General features: G+C 36.5%; 1 protein-coding gene across 1 annotated transcript in view; it reads left to right on the plus strand.

The window, feature by feature from the left end:
- Positions 1-2,104: 2,104 nt before the first annotated feature.
- xpo4 (exportin 4) overlaps positions 2,105-25,653 on the plus strand; it is a 38,663-nt gene continuing 15,114 nt past the window's right edge. Inside the window, exons 1-7 of the mRNA XM_084121191.1 lie at positions 2,105-2,206; positions 6,978-7,083; positions 8,958-9,099; positions 9,258-9,396; positions 12,875-12,991; positions 13,493-13,646; positions 20,375-20,487. Coding sequence (XP_083977317.1) covers positions 2,141-2,206; positions 6,978-7,083; positions 8,958-9,099; positions 9,258-9,396; positions 12,875-12,991; positions 13,493-13,646; positions 20,375-20,487 — 837 coding nt within the window. The 5' untranslated portion in view covers positions 2,105-2,140. The remainder of the gene's footprint in view (positions 2,207-6,977; positions 7,084-8,957; positions 9,100-9,257; positions 9,397-12,874; positions 12,992-13,492; positions 13,647-20,374; positions 20,488-25,653) is intronic.

Here is a 25,653-nt window from a genome sequence, read left to right on the forward strand (position 1 = left end):
ATGAATTATCTCTCAAGATGGCTGACAATCGTGTTTGCAGTCAATATTGTCAAACTACCCCGTATGACCGCTGACTGGAAGAGCTTTAAAATAAGTCGACGATGATCCATTCACATTTGCTTTATATATCGTGTCAGTACGATCACTCCTAAAAGTTAAGCGAAACCTTAACAAATATATTTCCGAGACAATGTATATGCCAACTCAAATTGGTATCATGCCTTTGGTCCAGTCATACCAGTTGATTGAGCTCAATGGGAGTGTGACAGCAAGTGTTGCAGATGTTTTGCTACCCCGTATTCGTCAGAATGGACCACTCAGTGAAAAAGCATGAGCTTTCTACAAATCTCTCACAGAGTCAGGTTTAGGGTTTGAATGTAATTAGTGTGTTGTGCTTATGATGGATTTTGTTTTACTTTTGAAAATGTTGACTGACAATCTTTGACTGTATTTAGAACTGTGTGATGACGGGACTTTTTCCTCTAATGTATGTTTTTGTATTTTAATGGATGAATGGGTTGGGACTTTTTGACGTTTGTAATCTTTTACCTGTGTTATACAATTCTGTTACTATTGAACATATATTTATACAGATATACATATTTTTTGTATCCTTTTATTCTTTATTTTTCTCTTTTCTGAGCTAACTTTTGAACCCCCATGTCTACAGTATTACAGACAGTATGCATTTGGATTTATATCTCTTTTTTTTATACATGTATGTATGAATTGAGAATGTTTAAGAAATGCTTTCGCTGTCCTCATGTGTAAATGTATGTCTAAATTAAATTAAACAAATCGTCCTCTTGTTTCGAGTATTGTTGAATGAATGGTGGTGGGTGCGTGTGTGCATGGAGATGTCTGGGCCAAGATACGTTTAGCTAATGTAAAACAGAGCGTGAATGTCTTTAATAACCCATTTATTCCCACCAACACCTTTGTCATCAAAATTTACTTTAAAGTTGAAGAGGTGTATTTTACACAGTTTATATCAAGTGCAGACTTGATTATGTATGAACATTTTGACTTGGCTATAATGTAAACAGCCACATGGCCAGAGCACCTTAATTCCAGTTTGCTCATCTCAAAAACCTGTCATCATACAAATACAACTTGGTGCATACATTTAAATTATCTATTATTAAGGTATCATGATTTATATGAGAGAGAGAGAGAGAGAGAGAGAGCAATAATTACAAAAATTTGTGATTAGTATGAAAAATCTCCTTTTCATAAATTGTATATTTCAAGATATTGTTAAATTAAATAAAAGTACAAATGCTTGAATTATTGCCTCATAGTGTGTGTGTGTGTACATATACATATATATACACACGTTATGTAGGCCTATATATTATACATTATATATACTTAAAATCCCCTTTTCATAAATTGTATATTTAAAGTTATTGCTACATTAAATTAAAGTACAAATGCATGAATTATCATCACCTCATAGTGTATATACACTACATATATATATAATGTATTCTGTGTATGTATATATATATATATTCTGTGTGTGTGTATATATACGTGTATGTATATATATATATATTTTTTTTATTTATTTTTATATATATATATATATATATATATATATATATATATATATATATACAGAGAGAGAGAGAGAGAGAATTTTCCACCAGTTACAGTTCTGACCAGTAATAAAACTGAACTTTTTAAAACCTCTTCTAGAAGCCATGTAGTGGTTTCATTGAGCCATCCAAATAATAAAATACACCTGCACACTTAATTGGGATTTTTTTTAGGAAATAAATATGTTAAATCAGTTTTATACATACATGGCCTATTAAGATTAACACAAAAAAAGCAATTACTATTGATAGTGAAATTGATAGTGCTTTCCAAAAGTTCAAGTGTGTACAGATCAAATAATTCCATAAAATGAAAAAAAAAAAAGAAAATCGTGAATTAATAAAAAAATAAGTCAAATAATACCTTAGTTACAACAGAATGAGCAAAAGGTATAACATCTAGTGAGTGCCATATCATGTATTACATAACCTGTAAGGGGGCATCAGAGCTGTCTGCCAAAAAGTGCCCGTAAACTCACTGGCCCGAAGTGCTGCTTAATCCCACAATGCAGTGCATGGCGCGTCACTGAAGAACGACCATGATGGCGGCGGTCGGTGCACCAGAAGTGATTTCACAGCTGGAAAGCGCTGCCAAAGTTTTAATGGTGAGCATTTCGCCGCTGTTTTCACGTCTCTGTCAGTGTGCTGTTAGCTCTGTGTGGGGGTTCACTCTGAGGGGCTCTTGCTGGTCGTCAGTTAGCGGGGAAAGTCTCGATAAACGCGGAGCGGTGCGTGGCGCAGTGCTCGACTCACTCCATCCCGCAGAAGCCCAGCGCAGCCACCATCACCTTCATCATCACCATCTTCTTCTTCTTCTTCATCATCATAATAGCACCACTCTGGTGACACAGTCAGTGTATATAATGATCGCTGTGAGCTCAGGTGATGTGTCTCAGAGGCCTAGTTTGATCCTCCAGCCTTGTAAAAGCGCGCTGGATGAGTTGAAGTGTGTCTGCTGGAGTTTCTCCATCAGCTGCTGTAGTTTCACACGCTGTTGATTCAGCCGCATGTTTGCTCAAGCACATGTTTAGCAAAGCTTCAGGGGACCAGAGGAACTTTTAGCTTATTATTGATATCATAGTAACACCATATCCTTCATTTTCTGCCGTTAAAAGAGTTGTTTAGTTACACTGCTGGAAGTTGAGAGCAGGACATGTGTAGTTAGATGATGGCCTGTGCAGTTCACTAGCAGTGTCTCTCAACCTGGTGGTTACCCGACTAGCATCATACAGACAGAATAACACGAGCATTGAGAAGTGTGTGCGTGGTTGTGTTTCTGCATTGTTAAAAACTCATGGCAGTCTCATTCATAAGTACTTATGAATTAAGACTGAAAATTCGTTTTTGATTTTCAATGCAGTGTTTTAGTTTGGCTGTAATACTCTGTGAAGCTTTTAGTCCAGTGTTTTGATTTTAATTTCACATATAAAACATTTTAGTGGTATTGCAGACTTCTGTTATTAGTTTTTAATAGCTGATATCGGTATTTAGAGAGTAGAGATCTTGCATGGCATCAAATCGTTTATATTAAATGAGCTGTTTACTTTACACTATAAACTTGCTTCATTAAACGTGTGAATAAATGCAATTATTATAAAGCGAGTGCATTATAAATTGACAAGGCTGTGGGTGAATTTAGGTAAAAACACCAGGAACAGCTTTCACTTCTGTTGAACGAGTAGGGATAGTTAGCGACCTATGGCGATCATCTCAAACTGCTGTCTTCTTGAAAATAGTTTTCCTACTGTTTTAGTAACAATGTAAATCCTCTGAGGTCTCTGTAGAAAATAATGTATTTAAACTAGTGTTCAAAACCTTTTTGGCAAGGTTGGCAAGATTTTTTTTATTTGATCAAAAATACAGTAAAAGCGGTAATAAATAACTGTTGTTTTCTATGTTGTAAAATGTAATTTATTCCTGTGATCAAAGCAGAATTTTCAGTATCATTACTCCAGTGTCACATGATCCTTCAGAAATCATTCTAATATGCTGATTTGATGCTCATTTCATATTATCATCAATGTTTAAAACGGTTTCTGTTTAATATTTTTGTGGAAAACGTGATGCATATTTTCATAATTCATTGATGAACAAAGTTTTATGTGAAATAGAAACTTTACTGTCACATTTGATCAATTTAATGCATCATTTTTGTTTACAAATATTTTTTTAAATGGTACTGACCCCAAACTTTTGAACTGTATTGTGCTTAAATATGTATAATTATTTATTGTAACTGGAAGGATCACCTGTTTTAAATCGATTGAATGCCCTCTGTATTTCATCATTTTATATATATATATATATATATATATATATATATATATATATATATATATAATTTTATTTTATTTATTTATTTATTTATTTATTTATTTATTTATTTATTTATTTATTTATTTATTTATTTATTTATTTATTTATTTATTTATTTATTTATTTTTTTTTTTACATTGGGATTATGAGTAGCCAGCTTGTTGTCTTTCACTTTTTTTGGTTTACTGCCTTCCTTTTTCCTGATTTTTTCATAAAATTACTAAAATACTTTAAACATATTTTGGCTGCCATCAGGTTTAATCTTAAGGCTGCAATTCGACCTTTGAAGTAGGAGTGATCCTGACAATGTATCTTAATTATCCATAGTTTTTTAATCTCTTGATAATTCTCTCCATTCATCTTGCCTGAAGCCTGACCAGTCCACCGTTGAACTGAGTAGATTAGTGGTTATGAAGTCAGGAGACTAGATTTTGTCATGGTTATTTTTTAGATAGCTGAAAGGTCATTCATTAAAAGTGGATATCAGGTATTAATTTGTTGTTATAGAGCCCTGATCATCAGTCAGACTCACTGATATCACTGCAGTCATGCTTATGCATACTAATAATCACTAAAGGGTGCTAGATAGTAGGTGTATCATTAAAGTGTGGTATCACTACACTTTCATCACAGTATTAAACCAATGCATTGATGAATTCATTTCAGTTATCCTGCTAATGTGTGTGAGAATTTATAATTGAGACCGTCAAGATGGCTAGAACACATTTTTAGGCATGTATGGGTAAAAAACATTCATATAAACATGCTATGCTATGCTAATGCTATACTAATTTTTAATTTAGCAATTGCTGACATGTCATATGTTCATATCAGCCTTCCCAAAGAACAAATGTCCCGCTGTGTTGAATAATTCTCCATATTCTTGACATATCCATATTCCAGATCCTTTTGCTGCTTGTTTTCTTTAAGTGTTCCATCAATCGCTCTTCGTGATCATACTGAACATCACTGTGTGATTAAATGACATTGTGTTGATGACATTAAATAAGAGGCTTTAGAATGAGCCGCACATTTGCCTGTCAGTGTGACTGTGCTGTTAGTTTTTGTCTACTAGGGGTCAAACCACCTTTAAAGAAGTTCCTTCAGTATCTGTATGAAGTTGAATGTGTTAAAACCCTAAATTAAATGCAGAAGAGAATTTTATTTTAAACAAACACCCATTGACCCATCGTCACCGCATCTGACTGTGATTACAGTCTACAGTTACTATTGACACGCATGGATTCAGCCTGGTTCTGATGCTGCTGAAGCCATCATCAAGAGCTAAGCAATCAATACACACAGTAGGCAGATAGGCTGGTGACCAGAAACATTTAAATAGAGCACAAATAGGACAAAAATTCCTAACTGGAAATAACTAAAACTAAGTAATATTTATAATTTAAAAAAAAGTGACAAAATTGCTAAAAATTAAAATAACTGAAAATACAAATTAAGGCTAATATTAAGAATATTCTCTCTCTATATATATATAATAAATATTATATAAATATTCTTTGAATTTCTACATTTGAATTTTTTCCACACAAATTTGTTTGTGATCAAACGATCGCAAGTGGGACCTGCAGTACAGCTGTAGAACACCTGTTGTGGACCACTGGATTATATTCTTGTTAATGTTGATGTTTCCATGGCATCAGACCAGATTGAAACCGTGGAGCTAATGAAGCAGAAGTTTGCGGGATTCACAAGAGTTGATTGGGTGTAAACACTGTTGTTCTTGTAGCCTAGGCTAATAGGCTTCAACTGGCAGATGGGATTTTATATTTGTGTTAGAGAAGTGGCAGATTTTTCCAATGCCTCCTGGTGGTACTCAAGAATAGAGTTCTGCAGTTGTTGTACAGTCTGACATCATGTCCTGTGGCTCTCTCATGCTGCGAAGGGTTTGATCTGTGGAAAATGTTTCTGTTCTGATGCTTGTGTTCGTTTTATGTGCCTGGTGACGAGCGTCAGGTGATCTCTCTCTCTCTCTCTCTCTCTCTCTCTCTCTCTCTCTCTCTCTCTCTCTCTCTCTCTCTCCTCTCTCTCTCTCTCTCTCTCTCTCTCTCTCTCTCTCTCTCTCTCTCTCTCTCTCTCTCTCTCTCTCTCTCTCTCTCTCTCTCTCTCTCTCTCTCTCTCTCTCTCTCTCTCTCTCTCTCTCCTCTCTCTCTCTCTCTCTCTCTCTGTATGAAATTATGCCCTCTTCTCTCTAGTCTGGTTACTATGAGGTGGATGACTGCTGTGCTGTAATTAGGAATGGAATGTGATGTTTAATGCTATGACTCAAGTGTGTGATGCGTTCACAGGGCAGACCGGACTGAGTGTGTTCATATGTGTATTGTGTGTTGCTTCAATGGTCATCACTGGGAATAGAAAAGCTTATTTTTGTCATCACTGTTGGAGGCTCTTTTACCATTTTGTCAGTGACCTGTTATGATTATGAAATGCTTGTCATTTAACCTGGTGTAGTATTTCTCATTTGGTTGAGACTAAAAGACACTAAAAAACTATTGAAAACCTAAATAAATACAATATAGACTAGCGTTCAAATGTTTGGGCTCAGATTTTTTTTTATTTAATACTTTATTTAGCAAAGATGCATTAAATTGATCAAAAATGACAGTAAAGACATTTAAGATGTTACAAAAGATTTCTATTTCAAATAATTGCTGTTCTTTTGAAAAAAATAAAATTAAGCAGCATAACTGTTTGGAACATTGATAGTAAGAAATGTGAATTAGCATATTAGAATGATTTCGGAAGGATCATGTGACACTGAAGACTGGAGTATTACTTCAATGTCACAGTATTACTGTTTTTACTGTATTTTTGATCAAGTAAATGCAGTCTTGGTGAGCAGAAGTGACTATAATAATTGAAATAAAGATCAATTGTAATAAAAAATAATACTTTATTTAAATACTTAGATGGATATGACCAAAATCTAAAATGACTTTAGCTCATTGTTTGTTTTGGTGTACATGTGTGATATTCGATATTGACCTGTGTAACATGTTCAAGCACACAAACGTTTAACTCCTCCTATGAATGTGTTCACAGGCACCGCCGTCCATGGTCAGCACAGAACAGAGGCAGCATGCAGAGCACATATTCCTGTCCTTCAGGAAGTCAAAATCCCCCTTTGCTGTCTGCAAACACATCCTCGGTGAGTCTCAGCTCTCAGACCTGACAGACACTGCAACTAGTACTGACTCTACGGTGTTGTTGGTGGCGGATGAATACAGTCATATGCGCGCACAGTACAAAGTACCCATGTGAACTGCGAGGTCAGTGCTGACAATAAATCCAGAATAAATGCAAAGAAACGGTTTGTAATAATAACTTGAATTCATGAATTCTATTCATGAAATAAATAAATAAGATAACCACTGTCAAGACAAATCATAAAAAAGTGCTTAAAAACATTTTACATTTTAAAATCTGTACATTTATATGTAAAACCTCACTGAGTGACATTTGAAAAGTTAGTAATAAAATTAACAAAGTGACACATTACATAGAAAAGGTGGCAGGTCTATTATATTGCATTTACACTTCAAGACTTTATGCATAGATAACTTGACGTAACAGTATTCCATTGCTATGGTTTTCACTGTCAATCTGAGTCAATCGTGCACTTAAATATGGTTGTCATTCCAGAAACTTTGCAATGTTTAGTTAGCAGCATGAAAAATATATATTATTTATACAAAGCGAGTGAAAATCATTATAATCACTGAAGCTGACATATAATTCAGGTAATTACTCGAGGTAAGCAAAGCTGCACTCTTGCGAAAATCTCTTGTTGACATTGTGTTTATACTTTGTTGGTTATAATGAAAGGATTCGCAATCATGCAGAACTCGCACTGAAAAAAAAACTGGCGTTTTTAGTGGTGTTGAGCGGATTCTAACTTAAACGCATCTGATAGGCCATTGCATTCATGCGCTCAACAAATATGTCTGTGATTGGCTACAAAATTCAATGCTGCATAAACATGTTGTAAATAGAAACCTTTGACGCTCTTCGCTCACACAAACACTCACAGGAGTGTTTTAAAGCAGCCGGCTATCAGCGGGTACTGGTCCTGCAGACCACGTCACATTAAATGATCAAATAATTCTTTGGCGGGACAAAGATTCATTTTGGTGACTGCCAAAACATTTTCAATGCAGGAAAAACCCTGTTTTGGGTCATACATCTTAGAGGTCACCAGTGACTTGCCAGTCTCCTCATAAAAACACAGACTATACATTTTAAATTTGTATGACTTTTAGACGTATGCCAGAATATGAATGTTGTCGAAGCTAAAACAAATTGATTAAAAGCTACAAAACCAGTTTTGTAAGTACATTCTCTTAAACTAAATTATCTGTAAAGCTGCTTTTAAACAGTTGGGATTTTGAAAAGCTACACAAATAAAACTAGTACACAATCTACTACATACCATTTTTAGCATGTAAAAGGCCCTTTAGTATAATTTTAAAAACGTCCTTTAGATCATTGTACACGTTATTTTGTTGTGAAATTTTATTAAAAAAATTTATTAAGTAAATGTAAAAATTACTTTTATAATGTTAGTAATATTTAGTCAGATGAACATTTACTGGACTGAAGCAATGTTTATTTGTACATCTCTCAATCTCTCTTACAAGCTATCAGAATTTCATCTTATGTTTAGGCCATACAAACATCAGCAACTGCCTTTTTTTTTTTCCTTCCTCGAGAATATGAGTGTAATTTTCCCATATATCATACTATATGAGCCACAAAAGCATGATGTATCAAATATGATACTCAACAAAAATCACGTGCTAACTTAAAAAAAAAAAAAATCAGTTTAATGACCCATTTATAAATAAAAAAAAGATTATGACTTTCTGTGATTTTCTAAGAATTTGATGATATTATTTCATATGTCAGGCTTTATAGTGTTAAGCATTTTAAACTTTGCTTGGAGTGTAAAATTATGTTGTAAGAGCACAAAATGAATGAATAAAGAATAATAATAATAAATGAATGTTGTCTTTCTCTCCTCAGAGACTAGTAAAGTGGACTATGTGTTGTTCCAGGCAGCCACAGCCATCATGGAGGCTGTGGTTAGAGAATGGATCCTTCTGGAGAAGAACAGCATTGAGTCCCTCAGAACATTCCTCCTCACCTACGTCTTACAGAGACCAAAGTAAGTGTGTGAATGAACATGAACGATTGTACCTCTGGATAACTTCTGAAACCCGTCTCTGGTATAGCCTATATTCAGCTTGGCTCAGTAAAAGCGTATTGTGTTAACTGTATTGTAGTGTAACTGAAGTGTGTAAATCTCTTTCTGCTTCACTGCAGTCTGCAGAAGTACGTTCGAGAGCAGATCCTGTTAGCAGTAGCGGTAATAGTGAAGAGAGGCTCTCTCGACAAATCCATCAACTGTAAGAGCATCTTCCATGAGGTCAGCCAGCTCATCAGCAGCGGCAACCCTACAGTGGTAAGACTTGCGTATCACATGGATGAAAGCTGTGAGAGTTTACTGCGATATCAAACTATAATTCAGCAAAGGCTCATTAAATGTATCCAAATTATACCTTCAGTTAATAACATTAATGGTAGTCTTCTACTTGAAAATACTTGAATGCTTAGCCAGGTCTAGGCAAACATTGCATAACATCAATTATATTTATGACCACATCTTTCACTCTAGTAGGTCTTGTATATACAGTGAGGAAAATTAGTATTTGAACACCCTGCTATTTTGCAAGTTCTCCCACTTGGAAATCATGGAGGGGTCTGAAATTGTCATCGTAGGTGCATGTCCACTGTGAGAGACATAATCTAAAAAAAAAAAATCCAGAAATCACAATATATATTTTTGAACTATTTATTTGTATGATACAGCTGCAAATAAGTATTTGAACACCTGTCTATCAGCTAGAATTCTGAGCCTCAAAGACCTGTTAGTCTGCCTTTAAAATGTCCACCTCCACTCCATTTATTATCCTAAATTAGATGCACCTGTTTGAGGTCGTTAGCTGCATAAAGACACCTGTCCACCCCATACAATCAGTAAGAATCCAACTACTAACATGGCCAAGACCAAAGAGCTGTCCAAAGACACTAGAGACAAAATTGTACACCTCCACAAGGCTGGAAAGGGCTACAGGGAAATTGCCAAGCAGCTTGGTGAAAAAAGGTCCACTGTTGGAGCAATCATTAGAAAATGGAAGAAGCTAAACATGACTGTCAATCTCCCTCGGACTGGGGCTCCATGCAAGATCTCACCTCGTGGGGTCTCAATGATCCTAAGAAAGGTGAGAAATCAGCCCAGAACTACACGGGAGGAGCTGGTCAATGACCTGAAAAGAGCTGGGACCACCGTTTCCAAGGTTACTGTTGGTAATACACTAAGACGTCATGGTTTGAAATCATGCATGGCACGGAAGGTTCCCCTGCTTAAACCAGCACATGTCAAGGCCCGTCTTAAGTTTGCCAATGACCATTTGGATGATCCAGAGGAGTCATGGGAGAAAGTCATGTGGTCAGATGAGACCAAAATAGAACTTTTTGGTCATAATTCCACTAAACGTGTTTGGAGGAAGAAGAATGATGAGTACCATCCCAAGAACACCATCCCTACTGTGAAGCATGGGGGTGGTAGCATCATGCTTTGGGGGTGTTTTTCTGCACATGGGACAGGGCGACTGCACTGTATTAAGGAGAGGATGACCGGGGCCATGTATTGCGAGATTTTGGGGAACAACCTCCTTCCCTCAGTTAGAGCATTGAAGATGGGTCGAGGCTGGGTCTTCCAACATGACAATGACCCGAAGCACACAGCCAGGATAACCAAGGAGTGGCTCCGTAAGAAGCATATCAAGGTTCTGGTGTGGCCTAGCCAGTCTCCAGACCTAAACCCAATAGAGAATCTTTGGAGGGAGCTCAAACTCCGTGTTTCTCAGCGACAGCCCAGAAACCTGACTGATCTAGAGAAGATCTGTGTGGAGGAGTGGGCCAAAATCCCTCCTGCAGTGTGTGCAAACCTGGTGAAAAACTACAGGAAACGTTTGACCTCTGTAATTGCAAACAAAGGCTACTGTACCAAATATTAACATTGATTTTCTCAGGTGTTCAAATACTTATTTGCAGCTGTATCATACAAATAAATAGTTAAAAAATCATATATTGTGATTTCTGGATTTTTTTTTTAGATTATGTCTCTCACAGTGGACATGCACCTACGATGACAATTTCAGACCCCTCCATGATTTCTAAGTGGGAGAACTTGCAAAATAGCAGGGTGTTCAAATACTTATTTTCCTCACTGTATGAGGCTAAAATCTTTTGTATTTTTTATTAACCGCTTTATAGCAATTTGAATTAATAACATTAACAAACATGAATAATGATCAACAAATTCGAATAGTTTTATTAATAGAATTTTATATGTACATTCATATTCGAAAGTTCATAAACATATTTCATAACAAATACACATTTACTTAATATCTAGTCAGGTTTTGGAATACATTTTATATATATATATATATATATATATAAAATGTATTCCAAAATGTTTTCGATTTATAAATTATTAAGACAGAATATGCTAATCAGTGACTAGAAGATAACTACACATCAGCTACATAAATTCATCAACTAAACATTCAGAAATGCTGTCTACATGTTGTCACTTCTTCTTGAGTCTCTCCATCTTTGTCTGACCCCGGTTTGAACATAAAAGGCTAAAAAAGTAAAGGTTTTTGAAATTTTCAGGACAAGCTGTTGTAGCTGATGTGTGCTGGGGGCAGCAGCTCATTTGCATTTAAAGGGACAGACACAAAAAACGGTTCGTTTTTGCTCACCCTCAAAAAGTGAAAATTTTAACATGCTATATAAAAATATCTGTGGGGTATTTTGAGCTAAAACTTTCACACTCTGGGGACATCAGAGATTTATTTTACATCTTGTGAAAAGGGCATTGTACCACCCATGGGCGTCGGAACCATTGTATATGGGTGGGACAAGACCCACCCACTTTTTAAGACCAATGATATTGGACCCACTCACTTTTACATTCAGCGCATATGTCTGTTCGCTTTTCAGAGCTGCGTCAGTCAAATCCATTCCACTTGAGGAATGCCCTAATGAATTAAACTCCATTTACGCTGAAATAGCTACATTATATTTCTCAACGAGCTACAACTGATGAAAAAAACGCCCGTTGTACCCTTCCAGTCAAATATTGCAAACATCGCTTTAAGTTGTCAATGCTGGCAAATGACCGTGGTATCAGCAGGTTAATCCACGGATAGCTGTGCATTTAATGCACGACGTGGAGGCGAGTTTAGTTTACTTGTTTAATTAAAAGGCATCAGAATATATGAAATGGCATTAGTAAAATTTTTCTGAGGGAGGACCCACCCACTTTTTTTTTGCTTCCGACGCCCATGGTACCACCCCTTTAAAAAATCAATATGGCAATAAAAAAAAATCAGTCATCGTCAATCTAATCCATATTTAGTTAGTTGTTGGGAAAAATTATGAACCTTCATTGGTCAGAACATGTGGAGGACCTAATGTGTTGTATGTGTATGACCAGTGTGCCCCTAAAAATGTATTTGTTTGAGTGCTCCTAAACAAAAATGTTTTAAACAAAATAGAGTACACACTGTTTCCTGCAGAGGGCGCTCTAGTTTCATGTTTTAAATTTGTCCAATTTCAGGTAATATATTCAATATGTGGTGAATCAAATGCCTAGTCATGACTCATGATTGTACTTTATACAGCAAAAATGAAGCCATTGGAAAACTTTTGGCCTTGTTTAATATATTTAGTGCCAATATTGATTTGAAATAAATATTTTAAGTTTCTGAAAGGATATGTTGGATAGGTTTCCTAAGATATTTAATCCGTTTTGGCTTGATGGGAAATAAAGTTGTCACTGTGCATGTCTGTATCTGTCCTGCTAGCAAACACTGGCCTGCTCCATCCTGACGGCTCTGTTGAGCGAGTTCTCCAGCTCCAGTAAGACCAGTAACATCGGCCTCAGTATGGAGTTCCACGGGAGCTGCAAACGCATCTTTCAGGTCTGTCCTTCCTTCCCAATTATTCTCCTTGTGTCTTTTTGATATCAGTTGTATTGACCCAGGGCTAGCTGTTACATTTGTATGTTAACCTGTAATACTAGGCAAAAATGTAATGTGAAAAAGTGAAGCAGTGTTATATTAGTATCATTGATATACTATTATAGCTTTTTGTAAATATTTTGAATTGGATTTTTTTTCTTTCATTATAAAGTTTGTAATATTGTGTATATTTGGTGTTTTCATTATTTTTAAATGTATATAGTTTTAATTTTAATTTATTAGTTGTAGTTTATTTATCTTTAGTTATTTTTTGTATTTCAAGTATACATATACACACAAAATGTTGGAAATATTACTATTTAAATTTCTTTGAAAATATTCTCTTATGCTCGTCAAGCCTGCATTTATTTGATCAAAAATATAGAGATAACAGTAATATTGTGAAGTATTATTACAATTTAAAATGATGATTTTCTATTTTAATATACTTTAAAATATAAGGAGGACGACCTCATGCAGATCTTCATGCTCACTATGGAGGTCCTGCAGGAGTTTAGTCGGAGGGAGAACCTCAACGCTCAGATGTCCTGTGTGTTCCAACGCTACCTTGCACTGGCCAATCAAGTGCTCAGCTGGAACTTTCTTCCGCCCAATCATATCCTTTCATAAGTGACTTTTTTTATATTTGTGTGCTTATGTTTGTAGCCATGACTTTTTCACTTTTAATTTAGAGGAAAATTGAGAGAGGTGATGCAGGCTAGATTTGTGTCCCTGGGAGCATAAGGGAACGCTAGACCTGGGATAAAGCTGCAAATGTTTTAGAGGCACAAGGGTTAAGAAAGAAAATTAACTGTGACTTATTTTTGGATTAATAATAGACAAGCTATAATGTGATAATCATTCTCAACCTTCTTAGCAGTTCTCGCAAAATAATCGAGCACACCGAACCGGATCCAAGCACAGTTATTTTTGCTCTTTAAAAACCGAACTTTTTCCGATCATGAAAAAAGTTCACCTGCTTGAAGCCACAAATTTAGAGGAATTAGAAAGTATTTCCCAGAGTTTCATTCTTTTAATATTTTCACATCAATTTTAAAGGTCTGGTTTTCTTGCCTTACCGTAGTTTTACTTTTGCCTTCGTGTGTTATTTTCTTTTGCTGTTAGCATGTGCTAGTGTTAGTCCTAAATCATGAGCTGTGATTGATGGTGCGCGTGCGTCTGTGTGTGTTTTAGCTCTGTGAGGTGTTAATCCCACTCAGGCTGACTTTGTGTCTCTGTGTCTCTTTAAAGAGATCTGAGCTGGCGTCTATGCCAACCAGGGTCACGTATCACTTACAAAGGAGGCCTGTGCCAAGCCCTTATCGTGCTCAATAAGTGTGCCTTTAAACACACAGCTCATTGAGTGCTGGGGTGGAATGTCGGGCGGCCATTTGTGCATTGATGTGTTTGCATAGTTTCAAGTCATATTAATTGCCCACTGGGTGCTGGAGGGGGAGATAGTTCTTTGATACCAAGAGCACATTTGTTAAGGACACAGAGAGGACAGAATGTGTAAGTTTATTAGTGGATATTTATAAAATTGACTAGCCTGAGTTGTGTGAATGACTAGTCAACTAATGTTCTATAATGTTTAATGTCTTTTTATTGCATTCACAGCAGTCTAATTAAAGCACCATTTTAAATGTAAAAGATTAAAGAATTGGGGGTATATATTGTTCTAGAATGATAATTTTTATCAAGCTCGTATAATTAAGTTCAGTGGTTTCACTTAAATGACAATTGATAGGTCATTTTCATTGCTATTTAAGCGAAATTACTGAACTTAAATATACGAGCTTGATAAAAATGATCATTCTAGAAGAATATTTCAGATGGCACTTAGAGGCTTTTGCATCTGAACTCTTTATATATATATATATATATATATATATATATATATATATATATTAGGGGTGTAACGGTACGTGTATTCGTACCGGACCGTTTCGGTACAGGGCTTTCGGTTCGGTGCACGTGTGTACCGAATGACTGAATGCAATATTTTGTGTGCGGAACATAGGTACATTTTCGTGTTTCCACACGAACATATTAAGTGGTGGAAGTCTCGCGTTCAGCGCAAATCCCGCCCTGCAGCGGATTCTAAAGTTTTACCAGAGCCCGTCTGGTTTTAGTTTTACCCGTCGTCACTGTAACCTAAACCAATGAAATCGACAGCAAAAGCTTTTCCGCTCCGCCTCCGTGTGCGCCGCCGCACTCTCCGTTCCGTGTGTGTGTGTGTGTGTGTGTGTGTGTGTGTGTGTGCGCTCTCTGCTCAATGTTCGACTCCGTGTTTGCGCTGCGCGTTCTGCTCTGTCGTTAACGGCCCAAACACTCCAATCATGTACCGATCACGCACTGGAAAAGCAAAGTCCCTTCAAATAAGGTGAAATTTCTCAGTAGTAGACTTCTGTTTGCTGAGCTGGTATAGTCACGCTAGCAACAATGGTAAAATGACCTGCTCTGATCACATGCTCTGGTAATAATAGCTTTGTAGGAATATATTTTATTTTGATAATTAGTAAAAAAATGGGGAAAAAAATCTTAAATTGATTGTTGATTGATTATTGAAAAAGAATAATACATTGATATATATGTTTAATATTATTTTAATATAGGGCTATTTTCTGTTCCTTTTTTTCCCCGGTGTTTCATTTAATTAGGTGATTCTAAGTTTAATTATTGATGATTACAAGCTTGGAGGAATTGCAATTAATTACAGCAAATTGTGCAATTAAAGTTAATTTTTTTCCCAGTCTTAATTTTTAAATATGAGCAGGCCTACAAGCTGGGATTGGTAATGCTGCACTGTAATCATAGTTATTCATTTATATTTTTCATTAAATTTATTATGTGATATTGGTTTGAGACTGAGAGTATTTTATTAAGTGGAGAACTTTGCAGCAGTATTTTATTTCTTATTCTTTTTTTTATTTTATATATATTTTATTAAAAAGTGTTTAAAAAAAGTGTAAACAAATTGTTAAAAAAAGTTTATAGTAATAAACAACCTGCAGTTTAATGTTTGCATTTCTTTCCCTTACTGTACCGAAAATAAACCGAACCGTGACTTTAAAACCGAGGTACGTACCGAACCGTGATTTTTGTGTACCGTTACACCCCTAATATATATATAATAAAAGATGTTTGTTTAACTAATTACATTAGTTTTCAGTGTCACATGATCCTTCAAAAATCATTCTAATATGCTGAATCAATTTTTTTTATTATCATGATATTATAATATTGTTGAAATCAGTTGTGCTGCTTGTGATTTTTGTGGAAATAGTGGTACTTTTTTTCCCTTCAGGATTCTTTTCTGATTAGAAAGTTCAAAATAACAACATTTATTTTAAACTGAACACTTGTAACATTATAAATGTCTTTACTGTCTCTTTTGATTAATTGAATGCATTCTTGCAAAAAAAAATTCAAAAGCCAAACATTTGAACCTAATTGTATTGTATATAAAATATTTTATATTAAATTATCTAATTATATATTTTATATTTATATATTTTATATACTGCAACTGTACATGTAATATATATTTATATTTTGCATGTTCAGGACCATCTTGACCCATCCCTAGTGTGTGTGTGTGTGTGTGTGTGTTCTAGTGTGTGTTCCTGACAGCCGCTTAGACTCTGCTTTCCTCAAAGTGCCGCCATCTCTCAGTAGTCAAGGCCATGGCATGCGTGTCATTTGTCCACGACACACTCCCACTTGACGCATGTACATTTTTCATGTACACGTTTGCGTGATTCTTAAACATGAATCCCCTCAGTGTCTGAAGTACTGCGTGTCTGTCCATGGCCCTAGTGACCCTGGGCCGGGTTGGGGCCAGGCTTCGAGTCGGTCAGGTGCTTTGAATGGAAGAGAGAGATGACAGATGGCTGTGTGCCAGCCCTCATCTCTGACACACATGCAGCACGAGTGAGGAGAGCTTTGTAAGGCCAGTGTCCCGTGCCCGATGACGGGGAGAAGGGCGTTCATGGGGCTGTGAGGGGAATCTTAAGAGGGAGGATGTGATACTCGGGCTTCCTAATATCCTTGGATCCCACCTCTGCTCTCTGGCACTGGACCCAGCACTCTCATAATAATTACGTTCGCTGAATACCTCCTGACTAATGCAGTCCTGAGCTAAACGCACAACATTTTCAGCTCCCATTCAGCTGCAACTTCACAACACTATCACACTTCAGTGTCCACTTTTGTTTAATGGACCTGGCCAATAAATCAGCCAGGCTATCATTAAAAATATACATGCAGCAAATATACATGTATTCAGTGATTTTGTGATGAAGTAGGAGTATCCTGCCGACACAGACCAGTTCCTACTAAATTATGCTTATGGTACTTGCCACAATTGCCAGCTCATTGCAGTGGCCACCACTGAAAAAGTATTTTCATTTGTGTGGAAACTTCACACTTGATATTTCTTTTCTGTCGTCTTTATTTCCATATGTTCTTGAGGTAATCGAAAAATCAAAACAAAACAAAAAGTTCATTACAAAACCTTTATGTAGTGACTGTTTCCCACAGGATTTTGCGACATGTCACACTGTTGTTTTTAGGAAGCCACAATTTGAATATAAAAATAATAATAATTTCTTCTCATCATCAAATCTAAGGCAGAAATGTATTATTATTGTAACACAGCTGCACTGTAAAATAGTAAATTTTTCAAACTTTGCTTTTTTTTAACCGTAGTAAAATTACAATTTTGTCACTTGCAACAGTTTTATTTAATCGCCCTCAAGCTTTTATTATGGCGGAAAATAACAGGTTTACAAACGCTTCTCATTCCAAATCTAGTGATATGCTGTACTCAGTTAAATTTACTGCAACAGTTACTGTGAACTAAGCCACTTTGAGATGCTGAAAACTAGATATGAGCTGCACACTTGTATATGAACACAGTGCCGGACTTCACTCTGAAACACTTTGCGCAGTAGATTATAATCATTACATATTTAATTAAATTGCAGTCTTTTTGATATTTGATCATCACAATACCAATCGCAAAATACATCTTTTGTTATTATAAGAAGTGTACAAATATTTTTGGTTTGTAATGAAACTTTGGTGGGATAGCTTAGACTGGTGGGCCACCACAGTCTAGGTAATTAATGAGAAACACTGAGTGTCGATTGGATTACTTTTAAAATGTACTAAATCAAAACTGATCAGTGTATCAAAACAAATGGAATCTTTATGAATGTACAGAAATCGCTTTTAAATCTGATTTAAATCAATAATTGTTTAATGGAAGTGATTTGCTGTCAACTCAAACATTCACACCCCTGCTTGTTATCCTATTCAATTCTTTCAAACTCTGTCTCTTAAAGCCAACATGTCAGATTTTGTTTTCATCATGTCTTGTTCTGCTTTCTCTCATATGTGACACACCATAAGTACAGAACAGATAAATGTTACAACTTTCCATCTGAAAGGCCATGTATAGCTCTATGTGAATATAGTCTGTGCGTATGAAAGCAAAAAAAGATCATTTTTTTCAATAAAAAGACAATTGTTATTTAAAATTATAACAATATTTCACAGTATTACTATTTTACAGGTTTTTTTTATCAAATAAATGCAGCATTTGTTAGAATAAGAGACTTCTTACTGACTTCAAACTTGAACAGTAGAGGATATTCAACAGATATGTAGGATAAACATTTACCATATTGAAAGGGCTTTGCACTCTGTGATATATATATATATAGTTTAAGTTTCTGAATATACACATGCAAGAATGCGTCTTTGGCTGTTGCATCACATCTCATGCTGTTTTCTCAGCATCTTACACCATGAGTGTTTTTCATTCATTGTGTCAAGTTTGCAATAGTTAAACTTTTAAAAACACTTTTGAGACTGCTGCCTTTTGTGTTTTTTTCTTCAGCTAAGTCTAGCTGTGTTTGAACACTATAACATGTCCTTTGTGAATGCCCTCTGAGAGACTCATCCTTGTGGTCATGACCTCTGGCTAGTTGATTCCTGACATGTAGTTTTGCACATCTCTGGTTGAGGTCGTCATGTGTTGCGTGTCTTCAGCAGCTGGGACGAGGACTGGTGGAAACGAGTCATGTGCGTTTATGAGTAAGCCAGGCTTGGGTTTCAGGAGGTCATATCTTTAGTCACCCTCCCTGTTTTTCATACGCTCGCACACTTTTCCAGCAATAGCTCCAAGTGACATTAAATGACCGGCTGGTTTATCCCCCGTCAGTGCTCGTTGGCGTCCCTCCGCCAGTAAGTCTCTCCCTCCTGCGCTCATGTGGCAGGCTGCTATCAGCCCGCTGGTGGTCAGCACACAAGCTCCAGCCGCTCTCTCTTGAGGCCCATTCTCTCCTCAGCACGGGTCACACAGAGTTCTCCTTTTTCTATTTTTAAGAGGCCATAAAGTCAGGTCTGCTCAGGACGGACTCAGGCAGAAGGGATGTAACGTACTCCAGCACACTAGTCAAACACCTGGCACTTCCTTGTGTTTGCATAGTGAATTCATAGGTGAGTCGCCATGTATTTGTGTGGTGTAAGATAATTTGCTTTGATATTTGCAGCGATATATTCAATTCACATTTATTTGAATAGCGCTTTTCAAAATGCTTATAGTTTCAAAGCAGGTTTACAGAAAATGCATGTCTACATTACAATTTAGAATGATCTGTTGGCAGAGGTGACTGTGTCTGAGTTATGGATTTCAGAAATGTACATATACAAATCACGCAGTTAGCTAACAATGCATTAATTTAAGGCAGAAACAATGAGCTCATTGAAGTAATGAATACATGTTGTTAACATGATTAGGATCTAGCAGGAGAATTTAGCATAGGTGCATGTTGATTTAGAGTTAGCTATGTATATGGCGGGCATGAGCAGAAACTGTAGTGTGTGTGTGTGTGTGCGTGTGAGCGAGAGAGCACTTGCATTTGTCTGCTGGGAGTGACTGTGGGTCCGGCCCAGAGGAATGCGTGGCCTTTGCCGGTAACTGGCTTTGATCAGACATTCCTGTGGGAGCCTTTTCTCTTTCTCCTCCTCTCATTTTGTCGTTTCTCCCCCCCCCCCCCCCCCTCCCCCCCATCACTTTTCCCAGTGGGCTACATATGGAAAGGGGGAGATTTTGAGGTAAACATTCAGTGGGAGGGGACAGCACGATTGAACAGTAGGAACGGTGCCGCTGTAGAAGAGCGATAGAGAAAGAGCTGTAGAAAACAGCCGCTGGGAAATTCTCTGCATCAGTTTTCCATACTCCTCTTAGTGTAGACCAGGAGGAACAGCCAGAAAGAAGTGACAGAAATACAAGGGTCTTTGAAAGGTCTGTTCTGTCCTTAACTGAGGTGTCACTGGGGAGGCACTACATTGCCATGTTTGAAGCGACTCAGAATGTCATGCTCAAGCCAACCGATTCCTGGAGGGAAACTCTTCTAGACCACAGAGTAATGGACCTTTTCTTCACTGTGAGTACCACCTGCTTTTCTTTTCTTTTTTTACACCCTTTTTTTTCCTCTTTTCTTATCATGTCATTGCTCATTCATTACCTGCGTTCTCTCATCGTTTATTGCTCATGTTCTCTCTTCCTGCTTTTATTTTCTTTCAAATAATTCTTTAACCGCTGATGTTGTGACCATATGACACGGCAGCAGACAGTATTAAATGATCGATATTTAGCAGATGTAAAGGCACATTTATATTTAAATGAGCTGCAGTTTTTTTGCGGTGAGTAAACGCTCATTATCATGTTGCCTTAGAAACGGGTCAAAGACACAGTCCAGTCTGGTCTTTGTGAAGATTTGAGGGGAAAAAAATGTAAAGTAAAAATATGCACACAAAAAACCCCACATGTATTTATTTTAGTATATAGGTGTGTGTATCTGTTAAAATAAAATCTATCTGTCTATCACAATAAAAGTTTTGGCTCAGTAAGATCTTTTAATGTTTTTGAAGTCTGTTATGCTCACCAAAAAAAAAAAAATAATAATAATAATATTGGGAATGGGATATAATATTCAAATTGAAAACTATATGTGTGGAAACCATGATAAAATGTTTTTTGTTTCTTTGATTAGAAAGAAGAAGAACAGCATTTATTTGAAATATAATAATAATATATTTACTGTTACTTTTGATCAATTTAATGCATCCTTGCTAAATAAAATTATTCATTTCTTTAAAATAAAAACCTTTATTGACCCCAAACTTTTCAATGGTAGGGTGTATGGTACAGTATATATATGATGACTTTCAGCACTTGTGTATACATGTGCATTTGCAATCTTCATCTGAAACCGAATCTGTTGGTGACACAACTGTCCCAGGGAAAACCATTTTCCAACTATTATGTTTGTGTGAGTTGCTCACGGCAATAATGACACCATTACAAGGAAAAATGTGACGTAATAAGGTAATAAATAATTGTATTTCTCCACTGAAATGTTATTTAGATATGCATGAATACTGATCCAGTGCTGTTAGAATTGTACTAAGTAGCAAATCTGTTATGACCAATATTTAACTTCATTATCCATAGTTTCTTTTTGATGTTACTGTTCAGTTTTAGATGGCTGATTAACGTTAACAGTCAAGAGCAGTGAATGTTTTGTTTTTTTGTCAATATTGTTTAGTATTCCCCAATTACCCATTTCATTTGCATATTTGATCTGCTGAATGAAATAATTCCTTTCTTTGTGCTCTGTATTAAAGCAGCATAAATTTTAGACTATTATCTCCAGAAGATCATGTGTTATGCATGCATTCTGCACGGTACACCTTCAAGTCATTATACATTCAGTCTAATGGGTCATTACATCTCACAGAACTAATGCCTGTGAGACTCCGGTCGTGATGTGTGGAACAATTCCGTCAGGTTACCCTCGGCATCAGTGATGCACATGCCAAATAGCGTTCCGCTCTTACTCCATTACCATTGCACGGTTTCCCTGAGGCATCTGCTGCCAAATAATGCTCTACTTTCCACCATCAGTCTTGGGTGGTTTCTACAGCCTGATTAGATGTTACTTTCCTTCACTCTGCTGCTCAGGAATGAGTCTACAAGGTGCCAATATGCTGGTCCATCATTCATGCCTTTTCTGAGAGGAGGCTGCAATCTGTAAACTGGCGACAAACTGTGCACCCGTCTTAACAAGGGTCAGTCTTTTGACCTGGAGGTCAAGGGCTGTTCAAACATAAGTGTCTCATTTGTCTCTTATGGGATTTGCTGTTATGGCTTTGAAGCGTACTGAAATACCAGATATATATGCTTGATTTTTCACGTGCATGTTAGATTCTAAAATGGATGTAATTTATTTGCGCATTACATTTATTTTTATTTCCTTTAGTATACTTGATTGTCATCTAAAATATAAAGAATAAAAAAATTAAATCCAACATTTTTTATTTGATTAAGAATTTAACTGTTTTAATATAACAAACATAAAACCACATGTGGTTTAAAGCAACACTAAGGAACATTTTTTACCTTAAAATAATGTTTCCAAAATCGTATCAGTGGTTCATCAAGTCGTAACAGGGTGAAAGGCTCTTCTGGATTCGCTTTGCAGCCATATATCTGCTATAACCACACTATGCAAGTTTGCCAAACCGGGTCGCGTTTCTGTAGTTCGAATGAGCCATAAGAAAACTACAAATTTGACTTGCTTTACGTCAAGCGTTATAATAGTCATTATTTAGTTTTCCTTCGTTTCTGATGTCGCAATACATCATACTTTCATGAAATCATGCAACATACTCTACCTTGTCAGTGGACATCGTTCATTCCAAAGCCGGTGCTAGATCAACAGCGAGTGTGCGTGTGACAGTAGGCTGCGGGCGGAGAAATTATTTACGACAGCGGTAATGGACAATTCCGCTTCCAACCTGTAGGGCGACCGAAGAGGAAAAGTTCCTTAGTGTCGCTTTAATTTGATGTGTAAATATACTGTTATCAAGAACTAAGGAAATATATATTTAACTTTGACATTAAAGTATGTTATTGTTGTCAAAAAGCGTGTTGTAAAATATGAAAACATCCAGTATGGTAAATACTTATATGCACTGCTAAAAACATTAAATTAATGATGCATTAAATTGATCAGAAGTAAAAGTAAAGAAAGACATTTATAATGGTACAAAATATTTCTGTCAAAAAGAATACTGTTCTTTTGAACTTTCAATGAATCCTGAAAAAATGTATTAAGGTTTTGCAGTAACACTTTATTTTACAGTGTCCTTGTTACATGTACTTACCATAGTAATAACAGTAAATAATGCATAATTACATGCAGCTAACCCTCAACCAAATCCTAATCCTAACCTAACCGTATAGTAAGTACATGTAGTAACTGGTTTTGCTCAATAATATTAAGCAGCACAACATTGATCATAAGATAAGTTTCTTGAACAACAAATCTTCTTATACTGATTTCTGAAGGATCATGTGACACTGAAGACTGGAGTAATAATGCTGAAAATTCAGCTTTGCCATCACAGGAATAAATTACATTTCAAAATATTAAAAATAGAAAATAGGTGTTTTAAATTGTAATAATATTTTACAATATTACTGTTTGTACTGTATTTTTGATCAAATAAATGCAGCCTTGGTGAGCATAAGAGACTGAACAGAGGTGAACAAGACCTGGAAAAATTGCGAGCCAGATTCGAACATTCACAGCACCACAGCCACAAACATTTTCAGAACACATGCGTTGATGTTTAGACCATGACTCTTATAGAATGCAAAATAAATTTGGTATTGAGTGAGAGTTCAGTGAAGTCTCTTTGGTGCTGAGCATGATATGTTCAGTGGTTTTGTGCTGGTCTCTCGAGTGTTGTTTGGGCCATGCGATATTTAGTGGTATTTACAGTGAGTGGGGGGAATGTTTTTGTTAAAGGATGAAGAGTGGTCAGCTGTCACACCCTCTGTGTGTCTTTACGAGTCTCCTCGTAGCTGTGTGTGGTGCGCTTGTTGTTTTTCTAAGCCCATGCAGGGGGATCTATGTGCGTAAGGGTGAATTATTGAAGGGGAGGGTGAGTGTGCGTGTGTCGGCCTGTCAGCGGTGTCTGTGTGTGTATGCTGGCCCGTCAGCTGTTGGTCCTCGCTTCTCAGCTGTGCCCTGAACAGACGAGGGGGCGTCCAGACACGCGCTGCTGGGGTCAGAGGTGACAAGAGATGAGCTGCAGGATTAGACTCTGAACCCTGGATTCAAAGCCCCTGTTAACAGCCTCAAATCCTCCCTCAGGTGGTCCGAGGAGAGGTCTCCATCTCTGCCTATTTGATTGCGTCTCAGAAGTTTGGAAATTTGCAGAGGAGAGAAAATGAAGCATAACTTAAAATAAATCTCATTTTCTCTTTGCACCTAATAAAGCCATAGCTGCGCTAACATTTTCCTACCAGCCAAACCGACTGAAGGGTGTTTTTGTTTGTGGTTTTAGTTTAGGTTTGTTCTTACACCCTCCGTCTTCACATGCACTCACTCATTTAGTAACAGTCACATTTTTATGCATCCATAAAATGGGTGAAACTCAGAAAAACATGTCTGTCACAAGAAAAAAAAAAATTGTATTACCAAAAAATGAAGCATAATTTAGGACCCTTAAGATTTTTGTGTTGTGACATTCATTTCCATGACAGTTAGGCACATTTGCACAAAATTCTCATTACAGTGCAGACATTTGACTTTTTTGTACTTTTTTAAAGAATAATTCCCATTATTCTCAGTAGTGATTCTCATTACAGTATTTAACAATTGTACATTTAAACAATTATTTATATATTATATAATCTTTGTTTTATAAAATCTTTTTTTGAGATGCAAAATGATAGTAATCTTTTTATTGTAAATACTGTATTTCAAAAATGATTTCATATAAAGATTTTTGTTTTTAATGTTTAATTAATTTGCATTTCAGCAGTGAGAATGAAACTATTTATTCATTTGAGAGTGTCACAATTGAAACAAATAAATATCAGTTTCTTTCTATTTATTGTATTTCGATTTATATTTATTTATTTATTTAGTACACATTCTTTTATAGTTTATTTTGGGCTGCACTTTTTTTTTTTCTTGACAAGTTTCATGAGATTCACCCACATGTGTTTAGCGCTAGGCAAAGAGTTTTAGAAGCTGAGATCAGATTCTGACTCAGAGCATGTGCGTGGTTTGTTTATGGTATAAACACAATCAGGGCTTGTTATGGCACTTTGAGTATAACGCTGTCGTAAGGTGATTGATTGTAGCCTCTGATTTTGTAACAGGATCTGAACACGCTGAATGCGGCTGGAGAAATGAGCGGTGAGAATAGAAACCAGGAGAGGGTCTAATCCTCCCCGTGGACAGACACAAGGCTTTGTCTTTTCTCTATTAATAGGTCTCCCTGCCTCTTTTCTCTCTCGCATTCATTTCGGAGAGCTACCTTGTCTTGTTTTGATTTAGACGCCCCCTCCCAGACTCTAACTATAGTCTGACTCAAGGCGATTGGCATAGTTTACATGGCGTGGATGTTCTTTAGCGCAGCTGTTTTTACAGAGCATGCTGCTCGCAAAGCGTTGGCCTTGTACTCTTTTCTTTCTTCTCTCATTCCCTCTTTCCCTATCCAGTTCTCTCTGTCATCCGCACCCCACACCC

This window comes from Abramis brama (genome assembly GCF_963993115.1).
Source record: "Abramis brama genome assembly, chromosome: 8".
Taxonomy (NCBI): domain Eukaryota; kingdom Metazoa; phylum Chordata; class Actinopteri; order Cypriniformes; family Leuciscidae; genus Abramis; species Abramis brama.